The 19,372-nt window shown below is 42.0% G+C and overlaps 1 protein-coding gene across 14 annotated transcripts in view; it reads right to left on the bottom strand.

The window, feature by feature from the left end:
* NEK5 (NIMA related kinase 5) overlaps positions 1-19,199 on the bottom strand; it is a 66,380-nt gene extending 47,181 nt beyond the window's left edge. For 12 of the 14 annotated variants that reach the window (XR_011506880.1, XR_011506881.1, XR_011506882.1 and 9 more), the window contains exons 1-3: positions 15,880-19,199; positions 14,256-14,394; positions 6,576-6,672 (exon numbers count right to left, since the gene is read on the bottom strand). Coding sequence is in view for 7 of the 14 variants with exons in the window: in XM_014851389.3 (XP_014706875.2) it covers positions 6,576-6,672; positions 14,256-14,372 (214 nt within the window). In the remaining 7 variants the exon portion in view is untranslated. Of the gene's footprint in view, positions 1-6,575; positions 6,673-14,255; positions 14,396-15,879 lie in introns of those variants that run through there. The other 2 variants (XM_070520600.1, XM_070520602.1) reach the window with 2 other exon arrangements.
* Between the last annotated feature and the right edge of the window lie 173 nt (positions 19,200-19,372).

Here is a 19,372-nt window from a genome sequence, read left to right as displayed (position 1 = left end):
AAAACGTCAAAGGAACACAAAATAATCACACAAAACCAGGCTTATAAGCAAGTGTTAATCCTTCTAGTATTTTTCCCTGTAGCTATCCAGTATCCACTAAATGGCAGAATCTCTTGCCAAATATCTATCATTTGCGACTTTTTTTTTTTTTTTTTAAGGATTGGCACCTGGACTAACAACTGTTGCCCATCTATTTTTTTTTTTCTGCTTTATCTCCCCAAACCCCCCCTCTACACAGTTGTCTTTCTTGGTTGCAGGCACTTCTAGTTGTGGGATGTGGGATGCCGCCTCAACGTGGCCTGACGAGTGGTGCCATGTCCGTGCCCAGGATCCGATCCCTGGGCCGCCGCAGCGGAGCATGCGAACTTAACCACTCAGCCACGGAGCTGGCCCCCATTTGCGACTTCTTTCTTTCCAGTAGCTTAAACCAACTTTAAAGTGGGTATCAGTAACCTAACAGTATCTGCCTTTGGTTGCTTCTAATTCACAAAGGGAGTGCTTCTTTCACAGAGCACTTCCATTTTCCCACCTCCCTTCTTAAAGGGGACAGATCCATTCACTCATCAACAGACTCACTGAGGACACGCTGAGGAACGCTGTGCTAGGAAGAAAAAGCAAATAAGCCACACTTCCTGCCTTTAAGGAGGTCACAGTCTAGCTGGGGAGTCAGTGAATATGTGAGAAGAGCCACAGGAGAAGCCTGTACACTTGAGGGCAAGGAGAACAAGAGACAGTGAATGAAAGCCAGACTGGAGACTGCAGGAAGGGTTTTAAGAAGATGTCTCCCGACACACCCTAATTATCTCGAGACCAGTTATTTTTAGGAACGTATTACTTTTAGAAGAATTGATATTTTTCATAGCTCAGTTACTGAAAGGGCTGCCACAGCAATGAAGGATGGCAATTTCCAAACCCTGGGAGAATCAGAATAAGGAAACTAAAGGAGAAAGGGTTCCGTTTCGCTTCCTTTCCATCAGCCTCCAACTCACTCAGCCTTACAGTGGCTTTCTGTGAAAGAAATTAATTGATTCAGGATTAATCGTGGCTGAGCCGTGTTGAAGGAACTATTCAGGTCAATGAGCATCACTTGTCTCTAAGTATGCACTTTTTTTCCACTAGCCACAGTGAATTTCATATTTAATGGGGTTAGAATTGTCTGGAAAGATCACTTACGCTCTCAAATTTTCCATCTGTCTAAAAAAATTAAGCACTACAGAAGGGGGAAAAAGTATAAGAAGCAATTCTTGTCCTCAGGAATTTCCAGTCTATTGAGGGAAAGAAAGAATACACACTAACATTACAATACAGCGTATTATAAAGTGCCACACGAGGGATGAGGCCAGTAAGGGTTTGGACACACTGAGAGCAGAGGTGAAAGAGATCACTTCAAGTTTAGGGGGCGGGATCTATGTTTAGTCTTAAAGCACATATAATATTTGAGAATGCAGAAAGGAGGAAAAGGACAGTGCAAGGCATACCATAGGGCAGTAGTTTCTGGAACTATAAAACTCGTGGGTCATTGACCTTTCGAAACTATTGAAGGGCACTAACATCACGGTTATAACCTTTTTATTTGGCAAATCCCAACATTTAAAAAACAATTACTATAATTAATTCATTCTAAAATGCACTGGGGCTGGCCCGGTGGCGCATCGGTTAAGTTCGCACGTTTGGCTTCAGCGGCCCGGCGTTCGCTGGTTTGGATCCCAGGTGCGGACATGGCACCACTTGGCAAGCTATGCTGTGGCAGGCGTCCCACATATAAACTAGAGGAAGATGGGCACAGATGTTAGCTCAGGGCCAGTCTTCCTCAGCAAAAAGAGGAGGATTGGCAGCAGATGTTAGCTCAGGGCTAATCTTCCTCAAAATAAATAAATAAATAAATAAATAAAATACACTTAAAAAAAATCAGGATTATATCTTACAGACATTGGCATCTTCCAATCAGTGGCTATAGGCCCAGCAGTCTTGATGTTATCACTGCCTGCATAATTTTTAGACTACCTTAACCAATTTAATTTGCTAATATTTTCCTTTTTATATAAGCACAAGAGTAATAGAAAGTAAAACTCTTATGTTTAAATAAGTCTAAAAGATCTCTTTTAATATACATAAAATAAAAATTATAAGTGATAAGAAAGCATGATGTCATAGTTTAATTGGCAACATTTTTCCTTTTAACTACCACATGATGGTGCACCTTACAACCAATGGCATCTAGATTTGATAAAATGAGATATCATCTACTACCACCATCATTCCATAAAATAAAGGCATTTTAGCACCAAAAAATCTAGGAGGGGCAGAGAATCAGAATAAAGAATAAAAATATCTTCTGCTATCCCCTCTTGCTCATTGCACTCTGCCCACACTGACTTCTAGCAGGGTTCTGCAACAGGTCTGAGATTCTGCCTTACTTATAAGCCCGTGACTATTTCAAGGATGCTGGCAGACGACATGAGACTCCTGGGCCAGAAACAAAGGACTGCATTACTCAGCAAAAGCAGTAGTCAGAGCTTCATGTTAGAGCTGGTTCTGTGTTTCCCAAATCCCACGGAGGCAAAACAGGTGAGCCTGGATGGATATCTGCATACACAGCGAACTACATTAAGGGAGAGGAACACTGAGGTTGGGGAATCTACCTTTTTTTTTTTTTTAAAGATTGGCACTTGAGCTAACAACTGTTGCCAGTCTTCTTTGTTTTTTCTTTTTCTTCTTCTTCTTCTCCCCAAAGCCCCCCAGTACATAGCTGTATATTCTAGTTGTGAGTGCCTCTGGTTGTGCTATGTGAGACACTGCCTCAGTGTGGCTTGATGAGCAGTGCCATTCCGCACCAGGGATCCAAACTGGCGAAACCCCCGGCCACTAAACCGGAGCACGTGAACTTAACCACTCAGCAATGGGGCCAGCCCCAATCTACTGCTTTTATGGTGAGCGGTAAACAAGCCTGCTCTCTGTCTTAGGGGAGATGCTGCCTCATCCTTCAAAGTTGCTCGCTGCAAACACAATCCAGAGAAATAGCCTGGGTAGACACTCAGAGCCTTGCATTCTTGGCATATCCAGCAAAAATGTGCAGAGATGCTCAGGGCCCATAGTAGATTGCCTCTCCCAGCAGCCTCCTGACTAGTCAGTTCTTTAACACGTCAGGCCTGCTCTTGCCTCATGCCTTTGCAGTGGCTGTTCCCCTCGCCTAGAAAGCTCTTCTTCAGACATTAGCATGAGTCTTCAAGTCTTTGCTCAAACGTCACCTTCACGATAAGGCCTATCCCCTTCACTCCTGTCTCACCCTATTTTATCTTCCCACAGCACTTAATCACCTTCTAACATGCTGTATAATGTACTTATTAGTTATGTTAACATTTATTGTCTGCCTCTCCCGACCCTTTCTCGCTAGAATGTAAACTCCACAGTTGTATGGTAGGCAGAATTCTAAGATGGCCCAAGCGCACACACCTTGTAAACTGCCTCCCCTTGAGCAAGGGCGGAACCTGTATATAGATGGCTTTTGCTCCCAGGATGGTATGTTACACAGCAAAGGAGATTTTGCTGATGTAATTAAAGTTACTAATTAGCTAACTTTGAGGTAATAGAAAAGGAGATTATACAGGTGGCCTGGACTTAATCAGAGGAGCCATTTAAATCTGGGTCTAGAGGTCAGAGAAAGAGGAAGTGAGAGATTCCGAGTGGGAGAGGGCCTACTGAAGGAGCCCCAGGGCAGGGAAGGCAGGTGGGCCTCTAGAAGCTGAGAACCCCTTCAAGGGAACAGTTAGCAAGAAAGTGGACACCTCAGTCCTACAATTGCATTTAAATGAATTCTGCCAACGACCTGAATAAGCCTAGAAGAGAACTATGAGCCTCAGATGAATGGCAGACCCAGATGACATCTCAATTTCAACTATGTGACCCCCTGAGCAGAGAATCCAGCTAAGCCCAGCCCAGGCTTCTGATCTAGAGAAATTGGGAGATGATAAATGGGTGTTGATTTAAGCCACTAAATTTGTGGTCATTTGTGATAAAGCAACAGAAAACAACGGTGTAGGGATTTGGGCCTATTTTACTCACTGATATATCCCCAAGACCTAGAACATGCCTAGCATGTAATAGGCACTTGGTAAATTGAAGGAATTTAAGTAGAATTAATTTAGTCTTAGGAAAATATCACCTTCTTATCTTTCATATGTGCTTCAAATCTATAAAAACTTCATACTTTCTGTAGACAAACATTTAATGAACTAGAGCCACAGTTCTTCTGTTTAGACATAAGCTGTTTGAGGGTAAGCAAAGGCTTTATCTACACTCTCCAACAGTCAGATGCCGCGAGGACCTCCCAGGCTGTCAAATAAGCTCGGTGTTTCAACTCCCAACAATCCACCAGGCAAACTCAAAGCATCACAGTAGCTCTAGTTTTCCTAAACACAGCAGTGTTCTACTTAAAAAAAATAAATACGTAAGGTTGTCATAAGAAAGTTTAAGCTTACAACATAAAGAAACTCAGTGGAGGTTATTTACACTGTAAAAATGACCTCTAATTTCATAATGGTATCTAGTGTAAATCATCCTCAAATATCCATTTTGCATGGGATGAAGGCACACTTCAGTCTATTAAAGTGGTCCAGTCCATGCACTTATTCAGCAATTATGTATTGAGGACCTACTATGTGCTACATGCTGAGGATCAAGTGGTGAGCAAAAGAATTCATTAAGTTTACTCTCTCAAAGGGAGACAAATATTAAACCAATTCATGATTGTATATATATATAAACAGACATACACACGCAAGTACAAAAGTGCCGTGCAAGATCAGTAAAGGGGGCCATAATTTGAATTGTGGTCTCAGAGAAGGCCTGAGGATGAGGAGTTAGCCAGCCAGGGAGTCACAGAAATAACCCAAAGAATGAGGAAAAGAAAGATCATCTTATGGCATTGTTGTTCACAATCAATGAGCAGGAATGTAGAGCACTTTACTCAGTAGGTGCCCCATAAAAGTTGTTCAATACAACTCAACTTCCTGCTCACGTGTACTGCTCAGCTCCCAGGAAGAGCTCCCAAGAGTCCTGAGAGCTCCGTTAAATACCTAGTAGTTAAAGAGGGCCATACACAGAAAGCTACGTTGAGTGCAGTGGGCTTTTCTGAGGAAGATTAGCCCTGAGCTAACATCTGCTGCAATCCTCCTCTTTTTGCTGAGGAAGACTGGCCCTGAGCTAACATCTGTGCCCATCTTCCTCTATTTTATGTGTGGGATGCCTGCCACAGCATTGCTTGATAAGACATGCATAGGTCCCTGCCCAAGATCCTGGCCATCGAACCCTGGGTCGCCAAAGCGGAGCACACGAACTTAACTGCTAAGCCACTGGGCCGGCCGCTGAGTGCAGTGGTTTTAATTGCTAAGAAACGTAGTGCCTTGCACAGTGTAAAACCTCAAAAAACAGTGGCTATGTTTATTCATTTACTGATTTTTACACCCCTGATAGTACTGGAAAATATCTAGGTAACTTTAACTACTTATGACCTATGAATTCAAGCACCCCCCGTGCTGGGTTTCTGGGATGGAGAATGTTCCATGGTGAAGTGTGGGCATACACAGCCCTGTCACAGCCTTATAAACACCTGACATACTGTATACATGTTTATTGTGTGTCTCCTCCCTCTAGAAAGTAAGCTCCATGAGGACAGGTATTTTGGCCTGTTTTGTTCACTGCCGTATTCCTGGCACCTAGAACAATGCCGGCAGCTCGTAAGCACTTGACAAATATTTGTTAAGTGAATGAATGGTCTCCGACCAATGTTGCTTTCATATGTTTTTTTTAACTTTTGGAGTCAAGTGATGGATGGAGGCAGAAGAGATGTTGTACTCAGACGTACAGAAGAAGGGAATTGCTTCCTTCAAGATTTCCCCCTCTATTTTGGCCATTTGCTTGCCCATGGTGTATGGCTCTTTCCCGCCTCTCTGTAAGAGGACTGTACAGCCCCACCTGTTACCCCAGGACATGCAAGCACTCACACAGGCAGAGTATCCCCTCCTCCACCAGCACCCCAATGTCAGGGCTGGCTGCTTTGGCAACAGGAGCATGAGCACATAAGGAAAGTGAGAAACGTGCCACATCCTAGCAGGACTCTGAGACTGACGGTGTGGTGGGCTCTGAGTCTTGCTCTTTCCTCTTGCTCACGAAAACAGCATGCTCCATCTCTGGGCTGCTCCTTCAGCCTGGACCCCAGACTTAAGACCCCGCCCACCCACAGCCGACATGTAATGTGAGTGAGAAATAGATGTGCATTATTGTAGGCCATTGAAATATAGGGGTTGTTACTGCAGCAAAGCTAACACACCAATTATGAACTATTTGAGGGGGTAAGAATTAAGGAGAGATGGGAAAACTTAAGAAAACTAAGAAAGCTGTCCTCAAAAACTCCCTAGAGAAGAAATAAAGACTATGTCTCAAATTATAATTTAAGTAAATGAGACAATGAGTTCATTTGCAAAGATTAATTTATACACAGTTCTCAGGAACATACCTTTTATAGAAGTCTACATGCCCATACTTTATTAAAATACTTTAATATTAGAAAGTCAAACCTTGAAATGAACTGAAGAAGGTGACAATGTTGGGATGTTTCATCTTTGCCAGGAGAATGACTTCTTTCTTTGAAGCTTCTTTTTCTTGGATGGGCATCTAAATTATATTGAGACAGAGCAGTCTGTTAAGATAACTTGCTTTTAAGAGCATGCTTTCTGCTCACTGCCACCTAAAATTCTCCAGCATTTCACTGGCTTTTAAAGACACTTCTGAAACTGGTCTCTCAATGGCGGGAACTAACTTTTCCAGAATTAGCAGAGTGTCTTATACCTGATCAATGGTTTGTCAATGACAATCATAATCAAGAAAATAAATATTTACTGTGAAGTTTTGCTGTACTAAAAACTCAAGTGGAGTGGTGGTACTGTTATAATTATTTAGGCATCTGGAGGAAAGTTATTTGAATATTTATCTTTCAGCAGCAAAGGAATACTTTATAAAAATGTAATGTTCCAGCAGCAATCAGGGCTGAGAAGAAACAAATGAAATCTAATAAAAGAAAGTGTGTCACAGATCACATAAATCAGACCAGTAAAGTTCTGTAGTAAGACTACATTTTTCATTTTCAAATAAAAATTGTCTCTTGTGACTTCATTTTAGATTTGCTATATTTTCTTATTATTCTGTTTATCTTCTATGGACAACACTTTTCAAACATTTTGGTGCTAAAGCCACCGGCCACACCTCTTACCTACCTTTTCTTCCTCATTCCTGACACTATGCCGACTTGTCATTTCTACCCTGACTTCTGGCGCCTGGCTGTCCCACATGTCTAGCCTCCACGGGTCACCTGTTCCTCTCCACCACTCCCTCTGTAAGGTTCTTCAACTTCGGCCCACACGTAATGTGTGAGTTCCCAACTTTCTCACCCTTATTTAAAGAATTTTTAAAAAATTAACATTCTCAGTCCCAGCTTTACCGCCTCCTAGCCATGATTCCTTCCGTGTTATTTAAATCTTCTAAGCTTCAGTATCTTCTGCCCCAATTTAAATTGCATAGTTGGTACAAATGAGTTCCAAAACAAAAATAACTGAATTACTCCTACCAGATTGATAGACTTAGCTACTTTCCTTTTAACTACTATTTTTAGGTTTTTTTTAAAGATTTTATTTTTCCTTTTTCTCCCAAAGCCCCCAGGGTACATAGTTGTGTATTTTCAGTTGTGGGTCCTTCTAGTTGTGGCATGTGGGATGCTGCCTCAGCATGGCTTGACGAGTGGTGTCATGTCTGCACCCAGGATTCGAACCGGCGAAACCCTGGGCTGCCAAAGCAGAGCGCACGAACTTAACCACTCGGCAATGGGGCCAGCCCTTAACTACTATTTTTCAAAAGAATAGTATAAACAAAATTAAAAGGCAAACATAGGTAGGTAATTGCATTTCTATAATTAGGTAAAAATACTGGAACATATATGATAAAGATTTTTGTGTTTTTAATATATAAGGATTTCTGACAAATTAATAAGAAAAAAAGGCAAACACATCAATAGAAATTTGGAAAAATACATGAATAGGCAACTTGCAAAAAAGAAAAGAAAAATGGCTAATAGAAAAAAAATTCAACCTCATTCAGTAATCAAAAGAACAAGGACTAAAACGAAACTTGATACAATGTTTCATCTGTGAAATTGGCAAAGACAAAAAGAATGTTAATGTACACTGTTCTCCAGAAAGCAGCAAAACGGACACTCATACTTCTGGTGTAAGTATATAAATTGGTAAAATCTTTCTAGGAAGGCAATTTTACAATATGTAATAAGAAACTTTAAAATGCTCCTATTTTTGACTTATTAATTTTTCTAGAAATTTATCCAAAGAAAATAATCAGAAATGCCTGAGGATTCTCATATAAAAGGCTTCATTATTGGGCTGGCCCAGTGGTGCAGTGGTTAAGCACATTCCGCTTTGGTGGCCCGGGGTTTGCTGGTTCGGATCCCAGGTGCAGACAAGGCACCGCTTGGCAGGCCATGCTGTGACAGGTGTCCCATATATAAAGTAAAGGAAGATGGGCATGGATGTTAGCTCAGGGCCAGTCTTCCTCAGCAAAAAGAGGAGGATTGGCAGCCAATGTTACCTCAGGGCTAATCTTCCTCAAAAAAAAAAATGCCTTCACTACAGTATTTTATTATTAGTTTTTTAATTACTCTAATAATACACACTGACTTTAAAAAACATTTTATGACATAGTAGGGAATAAGATAAAAGTGAAACTTCTCCTTTTCCTCCCCACTCATTCCATGAGTTCTTATTCTCTAGGGGCAATTGCTGTTAATTGTTAGACCTTTTTATTTAATGTATGTATAGGTAAACATATATACATAGTTTGTTTAATAAAAATGACATATTCTACATATTAGATGTTATTTAATCATGGCAAAAAATATCAAACAACATAATTGTCTGAAAATAGAAAAAGAGACAAATTAGTTTTGTTTTTTTCATGAAGAAGATTTGCTCTGAGCTAACATCTGTGGCAATCTTCCTCTATTTTGTATGTGGGATGTCACCACAGCATGGCTTGATGAACAGTGTGTAGGTCCACATCTGGGATCCAAACCCATGAACCCCAGGCTGCCAAAGCGGGGCACACAAACTTAACCACTATGCCACCGAGCCAGCCCTGATAAATTAGGTATTTTTAACCTGATGTCATACTATACAGTCATGAAAAATCAAGGCAAGCAATGTGCCATAGTAGAAAGAGCAGAGGAAGCGTTAGAAGAATCTGCTGGTTACTATGCATCATTGAGCAAGTTATTCAACCTCTTTGAGTCTCGGCTCTTTCACCCACAATGAGATCTAACTTTTAGGGTTATTGTGAGAATTTAATAAGTAGATACATGTAAAATACCTAGGATGCCATGATGTATGAGAGGCACCCAGTAAGTGGTGACCATTATCATTGTTATTGTGAACATTTAATATTATTAAATAAGAACATTTTATTATATGAAAACATCGAATGACATGATAAAATATACACAATATATTGCTAAATGTAAAAAGCTGCTATAAAAGAGTATACCCACCATGACATCAATCATTCTAATAACTTATAAAGTACATTTATGCATTAAATATAGCCTTGAGAGAAATTTACCATAATGTAAAAGCAATTACGAGAGAGGTTATAAGTGATTTTTATTTTCCTCCATATGGCCTTATTTTCCCCTTTGGTTCTTTTCCAAATGTCTATAATGAACATTTTTATTTTTATAATCAAGAAAAGATACAACACATTTTTGGAGGCAAGACATGAAAGAATATGCTTGATAATAGTAGGATGATGATAGAAAATACTGGCTTTTTGGTACCTGTAAGAAAATAAGCAATTTAAGTTTTGGGGTCTAGAGTTTCCTGAGTGGAGGGTGTTGGAGAGATGAGAAGAAATATACATTTCTCTAGGAAACAAGTAATGAAAAACTACATTAGAGTAGAAAGGAAGAAAGAAGTAGTAATGAATGTTAATACTGTGACCCAGGTGTTGCTAGGCAAATTTGATAACATAAAGAGATACGGGAAGGCAAGAATAATAGGGCCTAATGTAACAGTCTGCTTATTTATGGCATGGCGACTAAGGTGGTTCATGAGTAAAAGGATGAAAAAAGTTAGTGCTGTATTAGAAAAATAGTCAATTTTTATCTATACTAAAGAATGGGAGAGATGTTATGAAATGCATTAATATCTATTTTTATAGAGGATTCACGTCCCAAATAGTTTTTTCTTTATTTAGCATTAGAATCGTTTTCTAATTCCTAAGTATGTACCAGCTTAACAACAGAGCTAAAGGGTCTGCAAGTATCTATCCATTGAATCATTTATCCGGTAAGGATTTATTGAACACCTACTGGTGCCAAGAATTAGTAGCAATACTAAGATGAATGAAACATGGATTCTGCCTGCATAGAACATACAGTTTAATAAGGGGAGAAGGCACAAAATAAACAACTAAAGCACATCAAAGTAGAAAGCAATCGGTACCATAACAGCGGTACTGATAAAAAGCTATGGGGTTTACAAAGAAAGAAGATTAGTACTTGGGGTGGGAAGGTCCTGGAAGGCATGCTGGAGCTCAGCCCTAATCAAGTGGGATCTTGATGGCTGGAGATGGGCAGGCAAACCCCCCTTGGAAGAGACAGCCTCACAGGCAAGCACAGAGGCTGGAGTGCAAAGGTTCTGTACGTGGTTCCCCTTGGGGAAGGATATGTGAAAGGAAGGCTGGGAGTGGAATTTGGGTACAAATCAGAGAGAGTGTCAAAACTTATGTGAAGAGTGAAACAATATAAAAGCATGAGGCAAAAATTACTCACAATCCCATATTCCACCCAGGGAATAACTATCTAGTATGTCTTCTTTTCTTTGTATGCATGTGAATGTTTGTGTGGGTATATACATACCTATATATATTTTTACAAAGATTGCATCACACATACTATTTTCTCGATGAGCAAAAGTTGTGATATTTCCCATGTCAATACTTCACCTATAACAGGATTTCTTAGAGCCACTTAGTTTTTTATAAATTGCTTAGCCAATCCCCTACTGTTGGACAATTTAAGTTGTTTTCTGACTGTCTGTACATCTCTGGGTATTTCCTTGGAATAAACTCCCAAAAGTAGAACTACTGTGTCCTAGGCTGTGTACTTTTTTCCTATTATTTTTCAAAATAAAGATAGCTTTTTCTGCTTACACAAATAATACAATTCATAATTTTAAAAACATAATATGCGCTCCATATTAAAAATTCTGACAATGCAGAAAGGAATGACAGAGGTGAAATCCTACCACTCAGCAATAATCACTGTAAATGCTATATGTGTTTGTGTGTATGACATTAACAATACACATATAGACACACAACAGTTTGTGGTCTGATTTTTTTCATCTTTACAACATATTGTGGACCTTACTCCTTGTCAATAATACAAACAGGGCAGGGGTCTTCTAAGGCTGTGATACATATTGATAAACTCCTTTCAGGGTAGTATCAATTTACCCTCCCCTCAGCAGAATAAGAGAGGGCCTGCTTTCCTCCACTTTTATACTCTTTTTAATTCTTCCCAATTGTATAAGTGAAAAGTGGTATTTATTGATTTTCATTTCTGAATTTATTGAGTTTGAAATTTTTATATGACCACTTCTTTGGTTATAGGTTTTGTCTTTTTATTGATTTGTAAAAGGCTAGCACCTTTTAGTCAATACTTGCAAATCTTTTTGGCATTTTGTCAATTTTCTTTCAATTTATTCATAGTGTTCTTTGCCATAGAAGTTTTATATTTTTACGTAATCCAACCTAGCCATCTTTCCCTTTATGACTTCTGTTTCAATGAAGGTTTAGGGGCATAGATGGAGCATTATCAAAATTGATCCAAGTAACCCAAGGGCTTAGGCACTGACACAGGGAATGAAGCAAATTCAAGGGAGAGAAAGAGTCAACAGGATTTAGCAAATAATTGGATGTGGAGAGAGAAAAAAATTCACAGATGACCCAAAGGTTTTGAGCCTGGATATCACAAAGCCATTGCTATCATGAACACAGTGCAGCACACAGCAGGTGACATGCGTCTGCTTAGAAAGAGGAGAGATTTCTACTTTGTTTGGGGTACATCTGTGGTAGCTAGCTTCCAAGATGGTCCTCAATGATCCTCGCTCAGAGTTCTTGATGAGCACAAACTGCGAGATAATAAATGTTTATTGTATAAGCCATTAAGTTTAGGGTAATACGGTACGCAGCGATACATTATTAACACAGATATTACTTGAAGTTGTCTAGCTGGCAGATGAAATGTAGACCTTGGGAGCAGGAAGATATCAGGGCTAGAGAGAGAGTTTTTAAGAGTGAGCTGCTTAGCAGTAAAGATTGAAGCGAGGCAATTGCCAGTGGACAATGTACAGAAAGAGAAGAGATAAGAAAAGGACAGATGGTTGGGGACATACAGAGAGTGAGCAGACAGAGGGGCCTGAGAAAGAGCAATTAGATAAACAAAAGAGATGGAGCAGAATAATGTCATGGAAGGAGCTCTTCAGGCCACTAGAATAAGAGGTCATTAGAAGGATGCCACGGATCCATGAAAAGGGGCCTATGTTGGTAAATAAAGCATTCCCTCTGAAGGTAATTGTCTACACAGGAGCTTTCATGTAAGTTTGGGTAGCCCCCTTTTTTTTTTCCAATTTTAAAAATGGTGATAAAATATTTATAACATAAAATTTATACCATTTTAACCATTTTTAAGTGTACAATTCGGTGGCATTGACTACATTCACATTGTACAACTTGAGGAGTTCATTTTCCATATTTTTGTTGTTGTTGTTGAGGAAGATTAGCGCTGAGCTAACTGCTGCCAATCCTCCTCTTTTTGCTGAGGAAGACTGGCCCTGAGCTAACATGCGTGCCCATCTTCCTCTACTTTATACGTGGGACGCCTACCACAGCATGGCTTATCAAGCGGCGCCATGTCCACACCCGGGATGCAAACCGGCGAACCCTGGGCCGCCGAAGCGTAACATGTGCGCTTAACCGCTGCGCCACCGGGCCGGCCCCTTGCATACATTTTGTATGAAATTTTTTCTGCTACTCTCATTTATAAATTCTCTAGAAGGCAACCAACAAGACTCGCCTTAAAATTAATTCTAGCATACCACGGACATTGTTGTCCCAATATATTTTAAAACAAACATATCCCTAGAGAGGGTGACAGAAACACTGACCAAGGGGAGTTTAGCAAAAATTGTTCCTTTTTAATTAAATATACTTAATTATTTTCCAAACTCATTAAACTAACAATATTTGGTTTTCCTCCATTCAATAAATATTTTTGAGATCTGTTATGCGCCGGGTGCTGTTCTCCACGTTGAGGGAGACAGACAATAAACAAGTGAAGAAATAAGTGAGCAAAGTCATCTCAGATCATTATCAAAGCTATTAAGAAAGTAAACCAAGGGGGTTTGATAGGAGTGATTGAGGCTGGGGATCCTTGGCTAGGATGTTTGGGGAAGGCCCCCTTGTGGAGGTGAGCTGAATAAGAAGAGAAGGTCAGAGGAGGTGCACCACCCCAGGCCAAACAGAAAGTGGAAGCAGGGGCCAGCCCTGTGGCCTAATGGTTAAGTTTCCCATGCTCCACTTTGGCGGCCTGGGCTGGTTCCCAGGTGTGCACCTACACCACTCAGCAGCAGCCATGCTGTGGGGGCATCCCACATACAAAATAGAGAAAGATTGGCACAGATGTTAGCTCAGGGTGAATCTTCCTCAAGCAAAAAGAGAAACATTGGCACAGATGTTAGCTCAGGGTGAATCTTCCTCAGCAGAAAAAAAAAAGAAGAAAGAGCAATAGAGGAGGGTGAGGCCTCATAGGCCTTGAAGGCCACCCTAAGGAGGCATAGGAGTTAGAGATAGGATTTTATCTTCTTTATCTCTCTCTCTTTTTTTTAAAATAGGATCATTGGTTGTTGTTTGGACAACAGACTTAGGAGGCTGACAGGACAATGGACTTAGGAGGTTGCTAACAAGGGTCCAATGAAGCTTAAAGTTCATACTTGTTCATACACACACAAAAATGTGTTTTCTCAGATGTTAGCTCAGGGACATCTTCCTCAAGAAAAAAGAGGAAGATTGGCAACAGGTGTTAGCTCAGGGCCAATCTTCCTCACCAAATGAACAGGAATTTTAACTTCTTAACGTACCTTTGCAAAATTGATCTCTTTTATAACACAGTGCTTGCTATCTGATTTCCCTTTGGCCAAGTATGCTTTCCCAAAGGCACCTTCCCCAATGGCCTTAATCACATCGTATTTATCCATGGTCTCCAATGCACAGAGGTTCCTGGAATTAGAGTAATGAAATTTTATTGCACACTTTTCATAAACATTAACAAATTCGGAAAATTGATCACTAAAATGTAAAATAACTCATTTTGCTAAAACTTTCCCTCCAACCTCGCCAAGACAGAGTCACATAACTTTCCTTGCGGCCACAGGTAACCATCAAAGTGAGACACAGCTTCCTGGTAGGCTCCCAGCTCAGACTTGGGCTGTAGTTCAGCTTTGATACACTGTAGTGTTGTGATCTTAGGCAAGTCACTTAACCTCGCAAAACCTCACTTTCATAATTTCTAAAATGCAAATGACAATACCTAGTTTTGCACGTTTGTTCTGAGAATGAAAGATATATGCCCGCGGTGCTTGGCATCTCTGTAAAGCAGGAATGTACGTTCGCTTACATAGTTCTACAGTCCAACCTTGCTCAGTGGGAAGGTGCTGCCCCCTAGGGGACATTTTGGAAATTATGGAGTTTTTTCGTTCTCCACAGAGACGGAGAGGCACTACGGGCATTAAGAAGTTCAGAAGCGGTTGGGGCCCGGGATACCACGATTCTGAGATGCAAGGGACCGTCCCGCACAATAAAGGATTATCCCGCGGCGCTACAACCTTTGACAGTCTCCCCACACATTCATGTGCATGAAAAATCCGTTTATAATTATCTGCGGCTAGAACCAAACCCTATTTGACATCTAAATACGAAGTATTTTTTGCAGTTTTAATTAACATTGCATTTTACACGTAAATCAAAGCTTGGCTGCACCTTGTTTTATTTGGAAATTTTCCAAGAACTGCTGACCGTTTTTGGAAAATCACGCCCCCACTGGCCACGCTGCTCCCAGTAGCCGAGACCTAACAGTTTGCGGCGGTCACGGTCAGGGGACTCCTGCCCGGGCGCGGGCCCCCGGCTGCTTCACTGTTTGTCCGAGTGTAGTGATACCAAGCATTTACAGACGGAAGCGCAGATTTTATTATCAATTGTCTCCTTGCACATCTCTTTTTAATACAGTTAGGGCATTATGCTGATTTTTAAAAGTTCAGTGAGCAGGCTGGTTACGTTTTTGAGTAATCTGTGTCTGGGTAGGAACGGGGGCCAGCTCCGCAACCAGGAGAAGCTGGGGCCACCCGGGGACCGGGTTTTGAGGGAGGTGGTGGCGGAATCGGAACTGGAGGGCACCAGCGCGGGAATTGAGGGACTGCGACGCTGCCGCCCAGGTGGCACCGGGGGTAGAAGCCCCCAGCTTTCGGGAAAAATCTCTCTCCCTTAGGGAGACTCTGGGAGGCGGCCGGCAGACGGGCGGAGGAGCCCGCGCAGGGCTGGGAGCTGGGTGCTCCGCGCGTTGCCATGGAGACCGACGCGGCCCAGGGAGGGAGACCGCGTCCCTGCCGCCCCGGTCCCCCCGGCGGGGCTCCATCCCTTTCCCCGCGGCTCCCGGAGTCCCGGGGGCGGCTCAGGGTAAGGACCAAGGGCGGCGTGCCCGCAGCATACCTGCTCCGCCGGCTCCGCGGGGCGAGAGAGGCGTCCCGGCTGGATCCGGGTTCCTGGGGCTGCCGCGCCTCCGGGCGGCCGGGGCGGCGCCGCGCGAGGGAAGGCGGGCGGGGCGGCGAGAGGACCGGTCCACACCGTCCACCAGGAAGAGAGGTCAGAGGCGAGGGAGTTTGGACACGTGACTGCTTCTTCCCGTTGCCTTAAGTCTAGACTCCTGTGCATAGCACTCAACAAGCACACCGCTTCTCGTTCTTGTTTACGGTGTGCCAGATGCTTTGCATACATCTCTATTTTTTGCACCAACCCAGCAAGGTTAGTAGTCTCCCAGTTTTACAAATGAGCTAAACTGAGACAGGAAGAGTTTCTTGTGCACGGTTTCAAATACTTCAATAGATGGAGACTGGAACGGAATCTTGTTCTTTTGACCGAAGCTGGCAGCCTCCCACAGGATCCTCTTACAAAACTGGCCACTCTCCAGTGGTCTGGAAACGCGCTTCTCTCGCCCTCTCCACGCCCCGTTCCCCATCAAACTGCAATCTAAAACGTTTCACTACATGTTTGCGTAGTTAAAAGGGTAATTTTCAGCAATTATAAATATTGACACAAAACATATCCAAAGGAATCTAAATACCATGGCAATTTGAAACCCACCATCATCCTTTTTTTTTAAAGTAAGCTCTCCTTTAAGAATCAGGAAGTTTACATCATTCCTTTGTCTCCTTGAACCACTATCTCCATAAGTAATGTTCTTCCTGCTTCAGAGTCTGATTGATCATCCAACTGTATAAATGGAACTTAATTTATATTTCCTAATCATAGGCTTTTATTTTTTAATTAAATTAAAATTACTAGTACACAACTGATCAAAATAAAATATATCACGACATTGATACTTATTAAATATAAAAAGTAAAGTTGTATTGGCCATTCATCTGTTTGTTTTTGGTGAGGAAGATTGGCCCAGAGCTAACATCTGTTGCCAGTCTTCCTCTTTTTGCTAAAGGAAGATTATCCCTGAGCTAACATCTGTGCCCAGCTTCCTCTGTTGTGTATGTGGGACGCCTCCACAGTATGGCTTGATAAGTGGTGTGGAGGTCCACGCCAGGAGCGAAGCCTGTGAACCCTGGGCCACCAACCCAGGGCAGCCAACCCTGGGCAGCTGAAGTGGCGCATGAAGCACCAGCCCATTGGGCCAACCCACCATTCATCTCTTAAAGATCTTAATGAGCTTTCCTCTTCCTCTCCCTCATTAGTTCAATTGGTATCCATAGATAAGTGCTAACCTTTGCTGGAATAGACAAGGTTCAACACCGACTCTCTTCTGTTTTTCTTTGTCTCTGTTTTAAAGCTGTAAGTGCTGTGAAACCTCATTCATAGAAGTAAATAGGAATTGGAAGTTTTGTTAAACCTGTCCCTCAATTCTTGCCTAATTGTACGTCAAGAATCCTATAGTAATCTATCACTACAAATGGTTTCTAATCATCCATCAGAGTCTCTTGAAATTTCACTAAAAGCAAAACTCTGCAAATCATTTGACTTTCAAAAGGATTTCTCATCCAATCAAGACTCATTCAGTCTCTCAATAACTGTACATAATTCCCAGTTCCCTTTGTTTGATGGCTTGGAAATGTTTACACCCTGGGGCAGTGCTAAGATTTGAGAGGACTAAAAGATATAGAATACAGTAATTATGGAAACTGAATATCTAGAAATCACTTTAAAACTATCCCTGCCTACCTCAACTCTTGAAAAGTCTTCAAAAAAGTTGTTAAAAAAAAAAAAGGAGCTAACATAAGCAACTTTGGGAAACGGTGGTTTGGCTGGAAACTGTAAGGGTAACGACAACAGGAACAATACATGAGCTCTGTGGCTGGGGATTGTTTCGCACAGTGGTATGGGTTAATAATTTGGAAACTGCTTTACATGCATAACATGCATACTGGAGTTGAACACCTAAGTAGTGGACGGTAGATGGTGCACACCAAGTTTCTCCATCAGTGAGAGAAGCTACAGAAAAGCAGGAGGGGAAGCTAGAATGAACCCCGTGGTACTGGATTAGAGTCCAAGACATCTGTATGAATCCATGCTTAGCTTAATATACACAGCGATGGAGACATACAGAAATGACTACAGATGTGTGTGTATACCCAGGATAGTATACAGACATGTGTTTCCTAGCTCTGTCTGCTGACAGGGCCTAGAAGCAGTGACATCCCAGTAGCAATAAGCACACCCAGTACCCAGATCCTGGTTTCTAAACCAATGAAAGGAACCAGGGCCCCTTGGAGAACTGGCTGATTCTGGGGCTGGGCAGAAAGGTACAAGATGAGCCTAGACCACCTTCTTGTAGTGCCAGAAAACAAGGAGGTGCTCAGAACACAGAAGGATGAGGGCATGTGAAAAGGACACAGGAGCCAATCTGAAACGACTCCCAGTGGCCAAAGCTAGAATAACCTGAGCAACAAAACAACCAGCATAGTATTGGATTATGCTCCCCTTTGGAGGTGGAGCTTAATCACTCTCCACTTGAGTACGGGCTGGACTTAGCGGCTCCCTTAGCGTAAACAGAGCATGGAAATGGAAGACTAGTGACTTGACAGTGGAGAACTGGGCAGACATGGCCTTCACCAAGTGATCCCGTCAAGCTGTGATCACATACTCTCTGATACGATGCGACGCGAAGGGCACTTCACTTCTGTGGTATTCTTCCCCAAACCCCTTAAGCTCAGTCTCATCACGAGAAAAAAAAACCCAAACTGAGGGACATTCTACAAAATACTTAACCAGTACTCCTCAAAATGTCAAGGTCCTGAAAAATAAGGACAGACTGGGAGACTGTCAGAGACCAGAGGAGACTGAGGATGACCAAATGACTAAGCGTGAATAAAGTGTGTGGGGCTAACGGTCCATACTACGGTTTTTGTATGTTAAGACAAAAAAACTGCTTAAATCTTTAAAAGATGTTTGTACGCCATATTTCAGCAGATCCTTAGTAATGATCCCACTGTAGGTTCACAAACATTTCCCCCTATTCTTCAGTTGAGCATTGGTCCCTATACCAGGTCAGGCTTAGGCTGTTTCCACACTTGCCCCTGTGGGATCCCCTGAGAGGAGCCGATTTTTTCTTTAGTAAAGTATTCCCACCTCCCTAAAGCGTCACAGTATTAAATGACAGGACCCAGCACAGGTGTGTCATGGTGACCTACACATGTTGGGATCCCCCTGCCTATTAGTATTAGTTCCACAACTCTGTCTAGTTTCTGATACTTCCCATATCGACGACTCATCTTTGGCCCTATTTCTTTCTTGTGTACAGGACTGCCAACCTCTAACAAGATCTGTAGCCCACTGGATCCTTCCCATGGCTGATCCTCCAACCTGGGCTCTTTCGTGCATCCTGTGAGGGGCTATATTGAAGGACGGCTGGTGGCTGCTGAGGATCAGTGAAGATCAACGATCACGACCCAGAAATAGGTCTTATTGAAAAACTGCA

The sequence above is a fragment of the Equus asinus genome, chromosome 11 (assembly GCF_041296235.1).
Source record: "Equus asinus isolate D_3611 breed Donkey chromosome 11, EquAss-T2T_v2, whole genome shotgun sequence".
In the NCBI taxonomy this organism is placed as follows: Eukaryota; Metazoa; Chordata; class Mammalia; order Perissodactyla; family Equidae; genus Equus; species Equus asinus.
The sequence above is the reverse complement of the archived record's forward strand: the minus strand, read 5'-3'. Positions and strand labels throughout refer to the sequence as shown.